At 43.2% G+C, this 20375-nt stretch overlaps 1 protein-coding gene across 5 annotated transcripts in view; it reads right to left on the bottom strand.

The window, feature by feature from the left end:
• Nucleotides 1-20375, bottom strand: part of KATNAL2 (katanin catalytic subunit A1 like 2) — a 110005-nt gene that overhangs the window by 41776 nt on the left and 47854 nt on the right. For 2 of the 5 annotated variants that reach the window (XM_070779002.1, XM_019986998.2), the window contains exons 2-6: nt 16547-16617; nt 6492-6658; nt 4912-4951; nt 3061-3178; nt 1882-1980 (exon numbers count right to left, since the gene is read on the bottom strand). In XM_070779002.1, coding sequence (XP_070635103.1) covers nt 1882-1980; nt 3061-3178; nt 4912-4951; nt 6492-6658; nt 16547-16617 — 495 coding nt within the window. Of the gene's footprint in view, nt 1-1881; nt 1981-3060; nt 3179-4911; nt 4955-6491; nt 6659-16546; nt 16618-19132; nt 19185-20375 lie in introns of those variants that run through there. The other 3 variants (XM_070779001.1, XM_019986997.2, XM_070779003.1) reach the window with 2 other exon arrangements.

Below are 20375 nucleotides of genomic sequence, written 5' to 3'. Positions count from 1 at the left end.
CTCCTGATGCACCACCAGTTTTCTACGTGTCCAATTCCCCTGTATCATCTTTCTTTTAAAATACTCCACACATGGGAAGAACTCATTGGCACAAGGATACTGATAGTTCCTATCTGCTGACTATACTGTGCCTTCATCACTCAGGAGAGTGCCTGGCACAAATCAGGTGTGTGAGGTACCTGCTGTGGATTACTGCCAATTCTTATAACACTTCTGCTAGTCGGGAGTGGCATCCTCGCTTCACAGATGTGGAGGTAAGCCTAGAGAAGTGAAATGCTCTACCCAGGGTCCCACAGCTAACAAGGAACTTAAGACCAGGATTCAAACCCAGATATCTATCTCCCATACCCAGCCTCCTTCTGATGCCACTGTCCCTCTATAGAAAGAAGGAAAAAGCAAGGATACATGTCAAAATTAAATGACAGTAACAGTAGCCAACACTCACTGTTTATCATGTGCTCTCTGTTCCTTATGACATTGGAGGTGCACACTCTGATTATTTCCATTTCACAGATGAGAGAAATGAGGCTTGGAGAGATCTAAAAACTGGCCCAAGAATCAGTCAGGAAGGTGAGACATGGGATTTGAACCTAGGCAGGCTGACTTCAAAGCTGGTGCCTTGAGAACAATACACCTAGTAAGTCTGCAAAGGGACTTGGGTATCGTGAGCTTTGGAGGCTCTGAGATCCGGCACCTCTGAGATGACAATGAAGCGCCAGTTTTTGGAGATGGGCCCCTGACTATAACCCCTTCTTAAGCTCATGAAACGTTAGGCAGAAACTGTCCAAAGCTTAACCTGAGGGCATTTCTGCTGCAAACAGAATTTATAGCCAGATTCTTTCAAAGGTTTAGTGCTGGATTAAACAGCCCCTTCCTTGACCTGATTAGAAATACCCGTTCATATCAACGTGAGATGTTCCTAAGAGCAACTAATGCTGCAACACTGCTGGGCACAAAAGTGACTGGAAAACATGATAAGGTAGGAACGGTGAGCAGGGAAGTGCTTCTCTGTGGGCGGCACTGATCGGAATGTGTCACCTCCAGCATTCACCCATATAATTGAGGCCCTAAAAGGAGCCAATTCCCCTTGATTTCCAGGGAGATGCTCCCCATTTCCCTCCAGACACACACATCCAGAGTTTAGTTTGCCTGAGAAGTGCTGGCTAGAGGTGAGTCAGCAGTCCCATAGGATCGAAGAAAGAAAGGTAACTCTGAATGGAACTCAGTCCTCAAAGTTACAGTCAAGAGAAACACACTGGTGTTGATGCTGCTTTTTATGTCCAAGTGACACATTTTTACCTGCCTGTAGCCTACAGCTACCCAAACTGGGTCTCTTCTGTTTGAAAGACTCTTACGCACAAATCAGGACATGAAGTTCATTAGGAAAGCAGTAGAAATGGCTATCGAGGACAAGATCAACCTTATATCAACTGAGGTTCACATGAAATTACATTCAAATCTGGAGCCATATCTCCAAGGAGAAAGGGACACTGCTAGTCAACTCCCACTGACAGGGCAGAAAGGAATGAATGTGAGGCCACAACTCCTTGAATAATGCAGGACAGTTGATCACTGTAATCACAGGATTTTTAAGCTGAAAGGAACCAAGCCATCTCTTCCAAACCCCACAATTTATAAATGGGAAACTGAGCCCTTTGGAGATGGAGCCACTAATTCAAATCTACCCATCCAGAAGGGAGACCTGGTCCAGGACCTCAGGGTTTCATCCTCAGCCCATCTCTTCCCAGTTCACCCCATAGCCAACCTTTGATCATCACATACTACCTTATCTGTTTGAGAAATGTAACACTCAAAATTTTTCATTTTCAGAAAGAAAAGGGAAATTCCCCATTCAATGTTTGCTTCATGAGTCCCGCTTACTTTTTGTGGACGGACGTTTTCTTCTCCACTGCCTTTGTTGATTCCAGATATACTTAAGCCGAAGTCAGCATTCTCCTTGTGAGTGTGATTGACAACGTCCTGGAGAAAGAAGAAGAGAAGTGAGAAGTCAGCGACAGAAAGCAATTTTGAGATGCTGGCTGCAGCTGCCTGTCCTGTCGTCCCAAATCCTTCTGCAAATGGGGACCTCCATGTGTGATTCCGCCACTTTTGTGCAGACCCAACAAGACAAATAAACTCTGCTTGTGCTGGGTGGGAGGAGCTGTCCCAGGAAGCCACAGGCTCTGAGCCCCACAAACAGTGGAAGAAATGGCTGGGCCTCCACCCACCTCCACTCACAGGCCTGTCTTTTCTCCTGGGACCAGAGGTGTTTGTGGTCAGGGGTGGCTGAGTTTGGAAACACAGCAGTCAACAGGCAGCCAGCTTCCTGTGGGATTCAGACTGCCCCCTCCCGCTTTACCTTGCTTCCACCTGAGCCAGTCTACAGTGGCCAGGACCACACAACCCCCTTGAAGATGAGAGATTCCCTCTGACCCTTACTGAGTTGTGAGATAATGACTTTCTATCCCTCTGGACAGCTTTGACATGCATTCTTCCCTTTCCTCTTCACCATTTCAATTGGTTCTCTTTCCTTCAAACCTGGTTGGTATGTTTTGTCCTGTACCGAAGTTTCTCAGCATGGGTTTCACTCGCCTGCTGGGCTCTCTCTCTCCTCTTGCTTGCCCATCTCTCCCCACAGAAAGCCAAGTGTGGAGGTGTGGGTTAGCGACCCACCATGTGTGGCTTGGAGAAACCCAACAGGAGACTTGAAGCCCAGCCACACCAAGACCACCCCAACCTACACTTAGGACCCCAGGGATACACTGTGGGATGGGAAGAGCTGGCACCTCCAGCTTCCTCAAGAGGAAGACTGAGCCTTGTGGGAACCAGGCCCTCCTGCTCTGACTGGGCCTAGGATTCACCCCTCAAGGCCTGTCGCCCAGCACTCAGACCAGCCGAAAGTTTGTGGGAAGGAAGGAGCCCTCCTTCCAAGTGCTGGAAGAAACTCTGTAACTGAACAAAATCAAACTGTCCTCGATGAACAAGTAAACGTGACTATTTCCTTGGGGCTGTTTCTCAGCCACCTGTAATGGTACTGGAGCCAAGCAAAGCCATCCCAACCTGTTTGGGATGCTCCACGTGGAGGGGCCTGGCGTCCCCGGGCTTTCCCACGGTGGTTTTGGACCGCGGCCTCTGCTGGTTGATCTTGGGAAGATTCTGACAACTGTCGGTCATCACCCTAGGGCAGGGAACAAAGACCTTGGAGGAAATCCTGTTAACTGAATCTGAGATCGCAAACACCTCACACAGTGCATTTAAGGAGAGTTCTGGAAAGATCTGCAGGCACAAATCCATCTGGACTGTCCTCCCACCCAATCCGGCCCAGCCCTGCCCATCTTCAGTCTACCTCCCAGGTCTAAGGCGGGGCTAGAGGGTCCACCGCCTCCTCTTATGACACAACCTCTCATTTCAATAACTGTTTAGAGTATAGATTATATACAAATGCCATGCATCATTTTTCTAGCTATCTTTCTTACAGCCAACAATTTTCCACCCAACGTCAATGGTTGCCATGTATAAACAGCTACCCAGAGAGGAGCTGAAGAAACCCCCTGCTGCCCCGTGCCACCCTGCTCCAGGGCTAAAGGAGCAAGGCGCTCCCAGACAGTCGCTCCCAGAGCGTTCCGCCAGATACGGAGTGCTGAGGAGGTCCCAGGGATGAACCTGCGGCTGAAAAGCAATCAGGTTTCCATACGCATTCCGAAGCTGCCTCTTAAAATGCACCTCACTGTTTCTGCTCACAAGTAGTTATCATTTATTACCGGAGTCTGACTAGCTTTATGGAAACTATAAAGGAAAGAAGAACACTTTGGTGAAAACAAAGAGACTGTTCGGAAAAAACTGCATGAAAGCAAAGGTAGCCTCAGGCTGAGGGACCCCGTGACCGTCATGGTGAAGTAGGCTCGGGCTCCACAGCTCTTCTTTAAATGACGCCAAAGGTCTTCACTTATAAAAGATGAGGCGGCTAAGTCCCTTCCTTCTCAGGCTGCAGACAAGGGACTTGGAGTCACAGAGCAGGGAGTCCATGGGACTCCCAGAAGCTCTCGAGGGCCCAGTGAGTTACCTACGATCACAATCTAAGTTTTCTTCTTTTAATTGTGTCCTAAGATTTTTTTTTTAAACTTTGCTCACGGCCTGAGTGATTGTGTGGTCTCCACTGGAAGCCCACTGCCACTTTCCCCTGAGGTCTGGGCTTTCCTGTAATAGCAAAGAGCACAGGCCTTGATGCCCCACAGCTGTGCGGTCCTGGGCACTTTGTTAACAGGCTCTGCTGACAGGCGTGTGGCCCGGAGTGGGAGGAGGGGAACGCGGGGGACACTGAGGCAAGTGTCAACCCAGAAGAGTCAGGAGACAGAGGGGCTCCAGTCAGATACCACGACTCCCAGATGAGACTGGGATTTGAGAAGCTGGAGAAAGAAATACAAGGTGAGTGTGAGAAAAGGAGAGGAATGGAAAGACCTGACTCCCTCCAGACTGTCAGGACGTGATCTAGGGTACACAGAGAAATGACCTTTAGGATTCAAAAAGGAAAAATATTTCTAGGGAGGTGCTTACTATGTTCTGGGAACTCACTATGTGTCAGACTCTTGCTCCAAGCTTGTAAGTGGCAGAGCCAGGAACTGAACCTGGATCTTTTGGTCTCTGAGGTCCATACTTTTCATACCACCTAGTCTAGAAAGACAAAGCATCGGCGGATGCAATTCTTGGTGGTAAAAGCAGAGAGCCGACAGTGGTGCACGCCCTGGCTGTCTGTAACATAAGGGGAGCCCATGGCTGGCCCCCTGGGTCACAGGACCATGGTCTGATATTGCTGCTTGGCAGATATGGAGCCGTACCGGAGAACCTTCTGGAAACGGATCCCACAAACTCGTAAGGGTTGAGTTGGTCAGGATGAATTACCATTTACTTTACCTTCTGGTCTTCCCTCCACTTCCTTGAGGTAAACTGTTTTCTGCTGTGGCAAAACAAATATCAAGAGGAGAAGGAAATATAAATTTTTAAGAGAAAGTGATTTTTCAGGTATGTTTGTCCTTTTACATTGTTCTTAAAATTGGTGCTACATGCAGAAACTGTAAGCTATTCTCATCTAGAGGGGAATGGAATTACCAGCAAAGAGAAAGAAGCCCAAGCTTCCCAAGCATTTCCACACAAAGAACCCAAAGGCCTCAGAAGATATTAAACGTGTTGGGAGACCACAGACTCGGTGGCAGCTCCAGTGTGGGCTGCTTTATAGTTACCATTTCATTAAGTTTTCATGAACTTGACACGATTTTGCTGTGGTCCCTGGGACATGGCTCAGACGGTAAAGAATCTGCCTGCAGTGCAGGAGACCTGGGTTCGATCCTCGGGTCAGGAAGACCCCTGAAGGAGGGAATGGCCACCCACTCCAGTATTCTTGCCTGGAGAATTCCATGGACAGAGGAGCCTAATGGGCTACAGTCCATGGGGTTGTAAAGAACTGGACACAACTGAGCAACTAACACTTTTGCTTTCACTTTCTGGGACACCAGAATGGAACACTTCAGTCAAACCCTGCCCGTTTACCTTAAACTAAAGACACTGTGCCCAATATCCCAGGAGAGTGTGGCTCCAAGCTAGAACTAGCATTAAAATCAAGTCATGTCAGTAACAGTCCTGTGGCCCAGTGATTAGGAGTCTCTGCTTTTTTCTGTCAAAACCCAGATCCATCAACCAGCCACGGATCTAGAGCTATGAACCCTGAACTGGAAGAGAGTGCAGATGAAACCTCTCTTGCTCTCTCGGACCCCTTCCAGCTCTGTGATTCAGCCCTGGCTATTTTTAATTGACGTTCCTTTTGGTTTCCTGGTCCCTACATGAAATGTTAAAGTCTGTGGCTTAACAAGTGCCTTGTAAACAGGACAATGATCTCCCTTGGTTTATAATTACTTCCCCCACTTACAGACTTCTAAGTCAATGTCACTACAAAACACAGGGCCCTAACTTTAGATCTTCCCTCCAGCCAGCCTCCTTGACTGCTAACCTATACTGGGTCTTTGCATTATATTGATCATTATCTGGATTGATGGCTTTCAGAAGCATTTCATTATCTATACATGAGCTATTAGCCTCACCAATACTCATTTTCATGTTATTTTCAAGATAGATAATAGGTCTTCCCAACAAGAAAAAAGTCTTCTGTCATTTACTGTCTTCCAACAGCTCTTTCCATCTCTAAAGAAATGAAAGTAATGTTGATCTTCTAAAAAGTACCTGCGACACGCTGGGGTTTTGTTTTCATTGCCCTAAACCATACAGTCCTCAAGCAAATGCCGACATGACAAAAAGGGACATCAGTGTCCAGACGACCATGTTTAAATCATCTGCACTGGATCTAAAAGAGGCTACAGAATCCTTCTGGTCTATTCTTTCAGTGTAGGGTGGAGGACATCCTCTATCTGGGAATAAAATGAGGAAGACACACAGAACTTAAAGATGAGACAGCACCTTACTTCTAGAAAATAGCCACGTACCTGTGTCTGATGCCTTTTTGACAATTTTGGGGTATTTCTGAAACTTTACAAAATAATAGCTCTCATATTCCATCAAAATAGTTTCAAGATCAACGTTGTCACACACTTGAAAGCGTCGTAACCCCATTTTAGTTTCTTGCTCCAAAGCATTGGCTGCATCAATATATCTGGACATTTCACAAAAGAAAGAAAAAAATTAACTCTAGGTAAAGAGAATAAAGGCAAAGTCCAAAGAAACTCAATACAAATAGTAAGCGTATATTAAAGAGTACATTAAACAAAAACTAGAACATACAAGGTTTGCCTGTATAGTAAAGAGCTCCACCACATAGGTTAAGTATATCCAAACACTGTCTTTCAAAACATTTTGGGGACTTCCGCAGTGGTCCAGCAGCTAAGACTCTGCACTCCCAATGCAGGGGGCGTGGGTTCGATCCCTGCTCGGGGAACTAGGTCCCACACGCTGCAACTAAGAGTGCACATGGCACAGCGAAAGACCCCACACGCCTCAACTCAGATGGAAGCCTCCAGGGGCCACAACTAAGACAGAGCACGGCCAAGTAAACACGTAAATAAAAATTAAAAAGACATTTTGGAAGAACTTAAGTTCAGTTCCGTCGCTCAGTCGTGTCCGACTCTTTGCAACCCCATGAATTGCAGCACGCCAGGCCTCCCTGTCTATCACCAACTCCCAGAGTTGACTGAGACTCACGTCCATTGCGTCAGTAATGCCATCCAGCCGTCTCATCCTCTGTCGTCCCCTTCTCCTCCTGCCCCCAATCCCTCCCAGCATCAGAGTCTTTTCCAGTGAGTCAACTCTTCGCATGAGGTGGCCAAAGTACTGGAGTTTCAGCTTTAGCATCATTCCTTCCAGTGAACACCCAGGATGATCTCCTTCAGAATGGACTGGTTGGATTTCCTTGCAGTCCAGGAGACTCTCAAGAGTCTTCTCCAACACCACAGTTCAAAAGCATCAATTCTTCAGTGCTCAGCTTTCTTCATAGTCCAACTCTCACACCCATACATGACCACTGGAAAAACCATAGCCTTGACTAGACGGACCTTTGCTGGCAAAGTAATATCTCTGCTTTTCAATATGTTATCTAGGTTGGTCATAACTTCCTTCCAAGGAGCAAGCGTCTTTTAATTTCATGGCTGCAATCACCATCTGCAGTGATTTTGGAGCCCAGAAAAATAAAGTCTGACACTGCTTCCACTGTTTCCCCATCTATTTCCCATGAAGTGATGGGACCAGATGCCATGATCTTAGTTTTCTGAATGTTAAGCTTTAAGCCAACTTTTTCACTCTGACAAAATGTGGTCCACTGGAGAAGGGAATAGCAAACCACTTCAGTATTCTTGTCTTGAGAACCCCATGAACAGTATGAAAAGGCAAAATGACAGGATACTGATAGAGGAACTCCCCAGGTCGGTAGGTGCCCAATATGCTACTGGAAGTACTTAAAAGTCAAATAAGTAAATCAACTAAGAAAATATCTTGTAATTTACTTTCATTCATGTTTAGCCAAAGATGGTTATTTGCCCAACTTGCTTACTTCTTTATTTACTAGTATTCATTTCAGGTAACATTTGACAAGTGATAAAACCCCAGTTTAACCACAACAGGCAAGGCTTGCCATCATTGAAGTAGCTGAAAAGAATATGTCACGTGCTCTGAAGGGGATTCCAAAAATCTGTTGATCGACATCACTAAGGAAATTTAGTATAAGAAAGTGTCATCTACTTGGATGTATTGTTTCTGATAATTTCTTCATTGGTCACAGATTATACCACCAGCTTCCTCTGTATGCATGTAGTGTCAGCACCAGGGGTCCCTCGCTCATTTTAACCTGGTCAGTCAGAGGCTGTCTGACTTAAGTGGTCTTAGCAATAAAAGCAAGCTCCTTGTCTCACAATCCTCTGGAGGTGGAAAAACTCTGGTTTTAATCTGAGTCCTCAACCTCTTTGAAAACCAAAAACTCTCTCCTGAAAAACATGCAAATACGTACAAATTAGCATATAATTTCAGGAACTCATCCAAAGACCTCAGATTGAGGACTCCAGTTAGAGTTCTTTCTCTTTGATTTCAACTCTGGGAACATATAGAGGAGAAAACTTTCCTTTTTTTTATCATGCTTCCTTCTGTGTTCCAGATTCAGATCAGTTAGAGGACTAAACTTTCTTAAAAGAGGTTGCCATGACTATTTCAAGTACCTTGCTTAATTTAAAGAATTTGCAAACGTGAATTGATCAGGTCAGTCAGCTTCTATACTCCTTAATGGCTCATCAGGCTTCTATCCTCTGTCTTAATCCCCATTTTACATAGGAAAAAACTAAATCCATTTTTATTAATAATTTTTTGTTTAGTATGATGTAATACATGCTCATTTAAGAAAAAATTAGAAAATATAGATAAATCAAAAGAAAATTGCACTACTCAGAGACAATGTTAATGTTTTCTCTCTTTCCAAACATTTTTAAAATGACTTAAATACACATATACTTACATACATATACTTGTTTAAAAAAAAAAAAGATGGGAACATACATTAGAGACTGCCTGAATATAAAGACTGCTTTCCTGACATCACATTCTGAACACTTTCCAGGATCAGAGAGTTTGGGCTTAAAAATGATAACAATAGATGATGGCAGGCCCCGTATTTCCTAAACTAGTTGATCAGGAAAACAGGATTTTTTTTTTTTTTTGCCATTCCATGGGGAATGTGGGATCATACTTCCCCTACCAGGGATTGAACTCGTACCCCCTGCACGGGGAGCACAAGGTCTTAACCACTGGACCATCAGGGAAGTACGCAGAGCTATGTCTATGTGCTCCTATTCCACTGTTTGGGCTTGAACGGGGTCTGAATTTAACAGAGTTGGTAGGAGGAGCTACTGGAAATTCTTAACCAACAGAGTGACAGGACTTTAAAAAGAGGTGTGAGCAGTAAGGAGAAAGCCACAGTAGAAGAGATGCCGGAGAGGCTGGTAACAGGCACTGGGGCCAGAGGAGGTGCACGTGCGGAGCTAGAGGAACGGCAGCCATGACCCCTCACCGTCGGCTCTCACTAACTCTCCCTCATGCATTTGATCTCTGCTCTTTGTTCACCTAGTGGTTCACTTATGCCCTGCCCCTGCTTGCTCTGTGCCCCTGTCTAAAACGTCCTTGTCCATCACAACTGTCTATCCACATTTTATACATCTTTCAAGACCAGCTCACATGGCCTTCCCTACAACGCTTTCTCTATTTATTTTAATACACAAAAATCAATCCTCTCAGCTTTTCATTTAAGGCAAGTCTACTTTAGTGACACTAATATGTCCTTAAACATTTTTCAACTTGATAATTCATTCATCTCTCCCTTTCCCAGCAGGTCTCGGGAAATGATCAACTTTAGCATAACTTCTATCAATTACAGATGCAAGAGGCCATCTCGTGGCAGAAAGGGGAAATGCATGCTTTGTAAACAGATGATTCTTGAGGCAGTAATAGCACCTGCAGGAGAAAGGATAGCTGTGTGACTTTTGTCTTTTTGTTTTTACAGTTCTCCTGATACAGTTTCTAGAATACAAAAAAAAAAAAAAAAACCCAGTAATTACCTGTGTGAATTGCTGTGTCTTTCCAATTATTTCACCCATCTACCTGCTAGTAAGTTCCTTAATGGCTGCTCAAATAACACTTATCAAGCATCTATTAATACAAAGCTCTTGATGTTGGGGCCTTATAAGGTGAGTTCAGGTCTATGAGGGTCAGTGAATCTGTGAAGGCAGCATTTCTCAGGGTGTTCCATGAAAAACTAGTCCCTAAAGATGGCCTGAGGAAAAATCAGTTCCTTGGCCAAATTGGTTTGCAAAGCCCAGAATACTGTGACTTTAGCACAGATATATTCCCATTGTATGTAAATTAGAAGATCTGAGAAGTCAGGAAATAAAGGAGCCTGTTAAGCCAAAGCCTTTGACTGTGTGGATCACAATAAACTGTGGAAAATTCTGAAAGAGATGGGAATACCAGACCACCTGACCTGCCTCTTGAGAAACCTGTATGCAGGTCAGGAAGCAACAGTTGGAACTGGACATGGAACAACAGACTGGTTCCAAATAGGAAAAGGAGTACGTCAACACTGTATATTGTCACCCTGTTTATTTAACTTCTATGCAGAGTACATCATGAGAAACGCTGGGCTGGAAGAAGCACAAGCTGGAATCAAGATTGCCAGCAGAAATATCAATAACCTCAGATATGAAGATGACACCACCCTTATGGCAGAAAGTGAAGAAGAACTAAAGATCCTCTTGATGAAAGAGGAGAGTGAAAAAGTTGGCTTAAAGCTCAACATTCAGAAAACTAAGATCATGGCATGCGGTCCCATCACTTCATGACAAACAGACAGGGAAACAATGGAAATAGTGGCTGACTTTATTTTTCTGGGCTCTAAAATCACTGGACTGATTTCTCCCTGGACTGACCACATTAGATCTTCAATGACAAAGTGTGGCCTTTCTTATAATACCTTACATCAAAATTTTGGAAATGGCCTTTTTTCTCATGGTAAACATGATGAACATGGTAAACATCACTGCAGATGGTGACTGCAGCCATGAAATTAAAAGACGCTTACTCCTTGGAAGGAAAGTTATGACCAACCTAAACAGTATATTAAAAAGCAGAGACATTACTTTGTCAACAAAGGTCCATCTACTCAAGGCTATGGTTTTTCCAGTGGTCATGTATGTATGTGAGAGTTGGACTATAAAGAAAGCTGAGCACCAAAGAATTGATGCTTTTGAACTGTGGTGTTGGAAAAGACTCTTGAGAGTCCCTTGGATTGCAAACTGCAAGGAGATCCAACCAGTCCATCCTAAAGGAGATCAATCCTTGGTGTTCATTGCTAGGTCTGATGTTGAAGCTGAAACTCCAATACTTTGGCCACCTCATGCGAAGAGCTGACTCATTGGAAAAGACCCTGATGCTGGCAAAGATTGAGGGCAGGAGGAGAAGGGGACAACAGAGGATAAGATGGTTGGATGGCATCACCGACTCAATGGATATGGGTTTGGGTGAATTCTGGGAGTTGGTGATGGACAGGGAGGCTGCTGTTCATGGGGTCACAAAGAGTTGGACATGACTGAGCGACTGAACTGAACTAAACTGAACCCAATGTTTGCCAAGCTTACTTGACCTTAAAGCTCATTTGAAGTCATATCAATTAACATTCTGCAGAATGACTGTTATAGAGTTCCAGGTGCTTAGAAAACACTGTCTCAAGGTAATTCAGCTCAGAGTTTTTTGAATGGAGCTGAGATTTTTATCAAAAGATAATGAAAAGTGGGCCAAACCCACATTTTTAACTGCTTTAAGTTCTTTGCTGAACCAGGTTGTGTATCAGAAGAATAAAATCCAGCTCGTACCTCCTCCACAGTAAAAGTAAGCAAGGACTCATATGTGCTCACGTGTTGTCAGGCACTACTCTGAGCAAGTCATATGTTTAATCCTCATAATAAAACATGTGCCTGACACTCATTATCTTCCATTACTCCATTTTACAAGCAAGGGAACTGAGGGACAAAGAAAGTAAGTAGATTGCCCAAGGTCACTGGTTAGCAAAGAGTAGAGTGGGCATTTGAACCAAGGCAGATTGGCTCCTCCATCAAGGCAGAACCTCTTGATGAAGGTAAAAGAGGAGAGTGAAAAAGCTGGCTTAAAAGTCAACATTCAAAAAACCAAGATGATGTCATCTGCTCCCATCACTTCATGGCAAATAAATGGGGGAAAAGTGGAAACAGTGGCATATTTTATTTTCTTGGGCTCCAAAATCACTGCGGACAGTGACTAAAGCCATGAAATTAAAAAAAGCTTGCTCCTGGAAGAAAAGTTATGTCAAACCTAGACAGAGTATTAAAAAGCAGACATCGCTTTGCTGACAAAGGTCCTATAGTCAGAGCCATGGTTTTTTCAGTTGTGATGTGAGAGTTGGATAATAAAGAAGGCTGAGCACTGAAGAACTGATGCTTTCAAATTGTGGTGCTGGAGAAGGTTCTTGAGAGTCTGTTGGACACAAGTTGATCAAACCAGTCAATCCAGTCATTCCTAAAGGAAATAAACCCTGAATATTCATTGGAAGGATTGATGCTGAAGCTGAAGCTCCAATATTCTGTCCACCTGATGCGAACAGCTGACTCACTGGAAAAGACCCTGATGCTGGGAAAGATTGAGGGCATCAGGAGAAGGGAGTGACAGAGGATGAGATGGTTGGATAGAATCACTGACTCAGTGGACATGAATTTGAGCAAACTCCAGAGATAGTGAAGGACAGGGAAGTCTGGCGTGCTGCAGCCCATAGGTGACAAAGAGTCGGACATGACTTAGCGACTGAACAACAACAATACTGGCTCCTGAGTCTGTGTTGCTACCTTGCAAGCCCTTCCTACCACACCAACCTGCCAGCCCTGGTTTTAGAGCAGACACTTGGCACTATGCTGCCCTTGGAAGCGCTTTCCATCAATGAACGGTGAAAAGTGCAGAGCAACCCACTGCCCACATGCAGACTGCCTGGTTCGTCAATTGCTCTTCTCCCCTGGACTGACATTAGATCTTCAATGACATGAAAATCTAATGTTAAACATGACGCAGTTCATCATGTTTCAGTTCAGTTCAGTTGCTCAGTCGTGTCCGACCCTTTGCGACCCCATGAACTGCAGCATGCCAGGCCTCCCTGTCCATCACCAACTCCTGGGGTTTACCCAAACTCATGTCCGTCACCTAGTTGGTGATGCCATCCAACCATCTCTTCCTCTGTCATCCCTTTCTCCTGCCTTCAATCTTTCCCAGCACCAGGGTCTTTTCAAATGAGTCAGCTCTTCCCATCAGGTGGCCAAAGTATTGGAGTTTCAGCTTCAACATCAGTCCTTCCAATGAACACCCAGAACTGATCTCTAGGATGGACTGGTTGGATCTCCTTGCAGTCCAAGGGACTCTCAAGAGTCTTCTCCAACACCACAGTTCAAAAGCATCAATTCTTCGGTGCTCAGCTTTCTTCACAGTCCAACTCTCACATCCATACATGACCACAGGAAAAACCATAGCCTTGACTAGATGGATCTTTGTTGGCAAAGTAATGTCTATGCTTTTTAATATGGTGTCTAGGTTGGTCATAACTTTCCTTCCAAGGAGTAAGCGTCTTTTAATTTCATGGCTGCAGTCACCATCTGCCGTGATGTTTACCATGTTCATCATGTTTACCATGAGAAAAAAGGCCATTTCCAAAATTTTGATGTAAGGTATTATAAGAAAGGCCACATTTTGTCACTGAAGATCTAATGCGGTCAGTCCAGGGAGAAATCATATTACTCAGTCACAAAGTTTGTTCAAAAGTGCTGTTAAAATAAAAAAAATTGCTGGGACTTCCCTGGTGCACAGTGGGATAAGAATCTGCCTGCCAATGCAGGGGACTCAGGTTTGAACCCTGCTTCTGGAAGATTCCACGTGCCACGGAGCAACAAAGCCTGTGCGCGACAAATACTGGGCCCGTGTACTGCAACGACTGAAGCCTCCTCTGCAACAAGAGAAGCCACTTTCGTGAAAAGCCCACGGATCGTAACAAAGAGGAGCCCCTGCTTGCCACAACTAGAGAAAGCCCTCCCAAAGCAACAAAGACCCAATGCAGCCAAAAATGAATAAGTAAACAAAAAGAATTTTTAAATGCTGTTGTCGACTTAGTGGACAAACTTATGGCTGCTAGCGGGTAGGGGGAGAGGGGTAATTTGGGAGTTTGGGATGAACATGTACACACTGCTATATTTAAAATGGATAACCAACAGGGAACTACTGTATGGCACATGGAACTCTGCTCAGTGTTATGTGGTGCCCTGGAGGGGAGAGGAGTTTGGGGAGACTGGAGATATGTATAACATAGGGCTGAGTCCCCTTCGATGCTCACCTAAAACTATCACAACTTTGTTAATCGGCTATACTCCAATATAAGATAAAAATTTTTTCAAAAATGCTGTGTTATAATCCATCACCAAAAAGGATGCCTTTGAAATTTTGGCCAAAAAAAAAAAACCTCCATGATAAAAATTCAAATCTTTCAATAACAAAAGAATGCTTCACTACAGTTGCAGAGATTTCATTTTCTGACTTTTAAAACCCATCTATTTTTTTTTAAACTCAAAAAATATGCCACACATACATTTTTATTTTCCTGAGGTAATCCTCAAACAAAAACAAGTCTTCCACACCATAGCAGAGGAATCAGATCCTGAAAGACCTTGGGGGTGAGACAGGCCTGCAAAGTGCCCCCACTTAGAGCCAGGCGACTTCCAGCAAGTTGCTAGATGCCCCTAAGCCTCAATTTCTTCAAATGTAAAAGGGGGACCCTAATACTACTTCCCTTAGAGCTTAAAAGAAAAAGTCCTCAAGGTCTCTAGAATGGTTATTCCCCTTGGGAGGGCGCTAGATTTATTTAAAACAGCTGCTGCTGGCACAGATCAGAGAAACAAGCATCAGCTCTCACTTCCGTCCCAGCCACCTCCTACCCTCCAGCTTGCCTTCCTACCTCAACACGAGGGTTACTAGACTCTCAGCTACAGTAGATCTCCTATTTCACGGACAGCTACAACATTTATCGGAGGAAGAGATGCTCATTCAGTCTTTTGGGAGAATACCAGCAGGAGGCTGGTTCTTTGTGCTCTAAGGAAAGGTTTCTCCATCAGGGTGTGATTGACATTTGGGGTTGTCCTGTGCACCTGAAGGGCGTTCAGCAGCATCCTGGCCTCTTCCCACTAGATACCGGTACACCACTCAGAAGGACTCCAGACGTTGTCAAATATCTTTTCAGTGGTTCTCTGGGTTGAGAACCACTGCTTTAACTCAAAAGTTTTTAGCCCTATTAATCCTGAAACCTGAATATTTTCTTCCAGGCTGAAAATTTTAAAAGGAAAGGAAACTCTAAACAGTAGTCTTCAGGAACTTCCCTGGTGGACCAGTGGTTAAGACTCTGAGTTTCCAATGCAGGGGGCGAGGGTTTGATCCCTTGTTGGGGAACTAAGATCCCACATGCAGTGCAGTGCAACAGCCAAAATAAAATAAAAAATAAATTAAAAAGAGGAGCCTTCAGATACTTTGTAGTCTCTCTTCCTCTCCCAGACCCAGCATACCAGCAGTCTTCATTGTAAGTGCTCGCACATTTTTTTTCTAGTCGCACAGTTGTGTGACCCCATGGACTGTAGCCCGCCAGGCTCCTCTGTCCATGGAATTCTCCAGGCAGGAGTACTGGAGTGGGTTGCCATTTCCTTCTCCAATGCTCACACATTTTTAAATGAGGTAGGTGGCCAAACTCAAATGCTTCCCAATTTCCTCAGGAAAGAGAGTTGAGTACAAGTCATCCCGGTAAATGCAAAACCTTTATTTTGAGGAAGGAAAACTGAGGAGTAAGAAAGCTGTCTTTGTGTGCCAGCAATGGGACTTCAGAAATCTCATTAAAAGGCCTACACCATCTTCAAACCTGATTGGGAAAGGGCAAGTATCCCATGAACTGGGTAGCTTTGTTAATACAATTTTTTTTAACGCACAATGTGAAAAATATCTAGACAAATGAGACAATAAAAATAGGTGTCTGGGTTGCTGGAGGTGGGGTAGGGGCATTGATAGGTAGGGCACAAGAGATTTTTAGAGCAGAGAAGCTGTTCTGCATGATACTACAAGGGTGGATATGTGACATCATGCCTTTGTCAAAACTCGTAGAACTATATGACACAAAGTGAACTCTGATGTAAACTACAGACTTCAATAATAATGTATCAATATCAACTCACCAAGTGCAATAAACGTACCCATCGAAGTAAGCTGTAACAGGGTCACTAGGCAGGGTGGGGAACTGCTGATATATGGGAGTTCTCACCCATATACCAGAAATCTCTGCTCAGTTTTTCAGTAAATCGAAAACTGCTCTAAAAAATACAGTTATTAATTGCTTTTAAAAGTGTGTATCTGGAAAGGCAGAGGTCAGAGAAAGAGAGGAATCATCTCTGTAAATATCTGTAGTGCAACATACCCTTCTTGTGTTAAGTAATGCAAAATCAAAATCAGAAGATTTTTTCGTCGTGCTTCTGTCCTCATCTCGCACTGTGAACAAAAAAGAAAATGCAGATGGGATAACAATGAAATACAACACTCCTTCTATAGCAGTAAACTCTTGAAGGTAATTGTAACCTGTCAAAAGCAAGAAGCATAACTTAAAGGCTGCAAGACAGGTTGGGGTCTCTAAGGATATATAAAGTTGTTTTTCCATTGTTATTTTCTTCTCAGAGCTGCCTCCTCAATTGTAAACTGAAGGTACAATGATCTCAATTGGGATTGCACTTGACTAGTTCACTTCTTACTGCCAAACTAATTGGCATTTTATTGCTTATCACTGCAAAGGAACAAATACACACACATTTATTTGAACCAGGTGAAGGAAAGTGATGTTAAAAGATAAACTCTTTTGCAACCCTATGGACTGTAGTTGGCCAGGCTCCTCCATCCATGAGATTTCCCAGGCAAAAATACTGGAGTGGGTTGCTACTTCCTTCTCCAGGGGATATTTGAGACTCAGGGGTCAAACCTGCATCTCCTGCATTGGCAGGCAGATTCTTTACCACTGAGCCACCAGGGAAACCCTTAAATTCACCCAGAATCCCACCCAGACCCTTCACAAACATGCAGATGATGTTTGGTAGAAACCAACACACTACTGTAAATCAATTATCCTTCAATTAAAAATAAATTTTTAAAATATTGTGGAGATAAGTTCCAACAAACCACTCAGGAGAACCCCACCCGGGCATTTAGAATATCCTCTTGAGTAGCAGGGACCATAAAGGGGACATTCCCAAATAACAATGTCCTTATTTAAACTGAATGAAGCTGTACTTTAATTCATAGTATTAATGTGCATTATCCGTATTAATTACATTATCTGGTATCTCACATTCTCTTAAAATGTATTCATAAAATATTTACCTTCACTAATACTTCCCTTATTTGAAAATGCTTACCTTTATCTAAAGAGAACACAGGTAAGAACTGGATAAAAGCAAGAAAGGCCCGAGTGGCCCAAATTATATCATAAAATATAGGCACAAACACGATGATGACACATAGAAACTTTTGAGGCATTCATCCAAACTTTCTAAAAATTAATGTAATAAAATTGAAATATCCATTGTTGTTGTTCAGTCACCCAATCGTGTCTGACTCTTTGTGACCCCGTGGACTGCAGCATGCCAGGCCTCTCCATCTCCCAGAGTTTGCCCAAGTTCATGTTCATTGCATCAGTGATGCCGTCCAGCCATCTCATCCACTGACACTCTCTTCTCCTTCTGCCTTCAATCTTTCTAGCATCAGGTACATTCCCAATGAGTTGTTTTGTTCACATCAGATCACCAAAATACTGGAGCTTCAGCTTCAGTATCAGTCCTCCCAGTGAATATTTAGGGTTGATCTCCGTTAAGATTGACTGGTTTGATCCCCTTGCTGTCCAAGGGACTTTCAGGAGTCTTCTCCAGCACCACAGTTTGAAGGCATCAATTCTTTGGCATTCTGCCTTCTTTATGGTCCAGTTCTTACAACCATACATGACCACTGGGAAGACCATGGCCTTGACTATCTGGATCTTTGCTGGTAGAATAATGTCTCTGCTTTTCAACACACTATCTAGGTTTGTCATGGCTTTCTTGCCAAGAAGCAATCGTCTTCTGATTTCATGGCTACAGTCATCGTCCCCAGTGATTTTGGAACCCAAGAAGAGGAAATGTCTCACTACTTCCACCTTTTCCCCTTCTATCTGCAATGCAGTAATGTGGCCAGATGCCATGACCTTAGTTTTTTTAATATTTAGTCTTAAGCCAACTCTTTTGAAAAAGGAACAGAAAATAAGAACAAGCTCTTGGAAGTTAAAAATATTATTGTCTAAATAAATTCTCTAGAATGGTTTAAAGACAAGGCCAAGAAAACTGTTCAGAAAATAGAAAAAAAAAAAAAAGAGAGAGAGAGAGAGACCCAAAAATGGGACACTATAGGGGAAAAAATCTTAAAAAATCAATCCAGGTTATACCCCATTAATAGAGGTTCTTAAAAATAAACTGGAGAAAGCACAGGGGGATAATTTACAATGAAATAATAAAAGACATTTGATTTTAGAATGGAAGCATGAGAATGTCTGGTTTGACAACGGCAAGCCCAGCGAATGGAAAAAGGCAGGCGTGAACGAAATTGTGTAATTTCAGAACACCAGAGTTAAAAAGATTCTAAAAGTTTCCTGAGAAGAAAAGATCCTTTACCTTCAAAGGACCAGGAATAAGAAAGTTATGCCCTTTCAAATGATCAAATTTTTAAATAGAATAAAGACACTTTCAGCCATGCAAATTCTCAACCACATCTCCATGTACCTTTGCTTTTCTGGTGGTCTAGTGGTTAAGAATCCGCCTGCCAATGCAGGGGACACAGGTTCGACTCCTGGTCTGAGAGGATCCCAGATGCTGAGGATCTAAGCCTTTGCACCACAACTATTGAGCCTATGCTCTAGAGCCCATGACCTGCAACTACAGAAACCTGTGGTCTGCACAGGGCAGGCCACTGCAGCAAGAAGCCTACACACCTCAACACAGAGGAGCCCCGACGTTCTGCAACTGAAGAAAGCCCACAGGCAGCAGTGAAGACCCAGTCCTGCCAAAAATGAACAAATAAGTAAACCTTTAAAAAAATAGTTTAAAATGGTTAAATTTATGTAATGCGTATTATGTCACAATGAAAAAGAAACTTAAAAAGGGATAAAATATAGTACTATTTGATTTTTAAGTACCCGTATGCATGTTTTACAAGATTTTTTTTCCCTATATGTGTCCCATTTTTTGGTCTCTTTTTTTCTATTTTCTGGGCAACTTCCTTGGCCTTGTCTTTAAATAATTCTACATAATTTATTCAGACAAAAATACTTTTAACTTCCAAGAGCTTGTTCTTATGCTCTGATCGTTCCTTTTTCAAAAACATATTGTTCTTGTTTTTTGAATACACTGTTCTCTTAAGATTCAGTTAAGTTCAATATTTTGAACATAATGTTTATGCAGGCAAGTAAAACACTATTTTATAAAGATATCCACCCAAAATGATTCACATAAAGTTTTGTTGCTTAAGGTGATAAGTTTTTATTCAGATTGCCAGAAAATACAGAAAACGAAGCAACTTGTATTTCTAAGACCTTGTGAAGGAATCATAGTAAACCTTCATTCCAATCCCAAAGAAAGGCAATGCCAAAGAATGTTCAAACTACCGCACAATCACATTCATCTTACATGCTAGTAAAGTAATGCTCAAAATTCTCCAAGCCAGGCTTTAGCAATATGTGAACCGTGAACTCCCTGATGTTCAAGCTGGTTTTAGAAAAGGCAGAGGAACCACAGATCAAATTGCCAACATCCGTTGGATCATGGAAAAAGCAAGAGAGTTCCAGAAAAACATCTATTTCTGCTTTATTGACTATGCCAAAGCCTTTGACTGTGTGGATCACAATAAACTGTGGAAAATTCTGAAAGAGATGGGAATACCAGACCACCTGACCAGCCTCTTGAGAAACCTATATGCAGGTCAGGAAGCAACAGTTAAATTGGACATGGAACAACAGACTGGTTCCAAATAGGAAAAGGAGTACATCAAGGCTGTATATTGTCACCCTGCTTATTTAACTTACATGCAGAGTACATCATGAGAAATGCTGGGCTGGAAGAAGCACAAGCTGGAATCAAGATTGCCAGCAGAAATATCAATAACCTCAGATATGCAGATGACACCACCCTTATGGCAGAAAGTGAAGAGGAACTAAAAAGCCTCTTGATGAAAGTGAA

Source organism: Bos indicus, chromosome 24 (genome assembly GCF_029378745.1).
Source record: "Bos indicus isolate NIAB-ARS_2022 breed Sahiwal x Tharparkar chromosome 24, NIAB-ARS_B.indTharparkar_mat_pri_1.0, whole genome shotgun sequence".
Taxonomy (NCBI): Eukaryota; Metazoa; Chordata; class Mammalia; order Artiodactyla; family Bovidae; genus Bos; species Bos indicus.
Note: the sequence above shows the minus strand (reverse complement) of the source record. Positions and strands in the feature narration are given on the sequence as shown.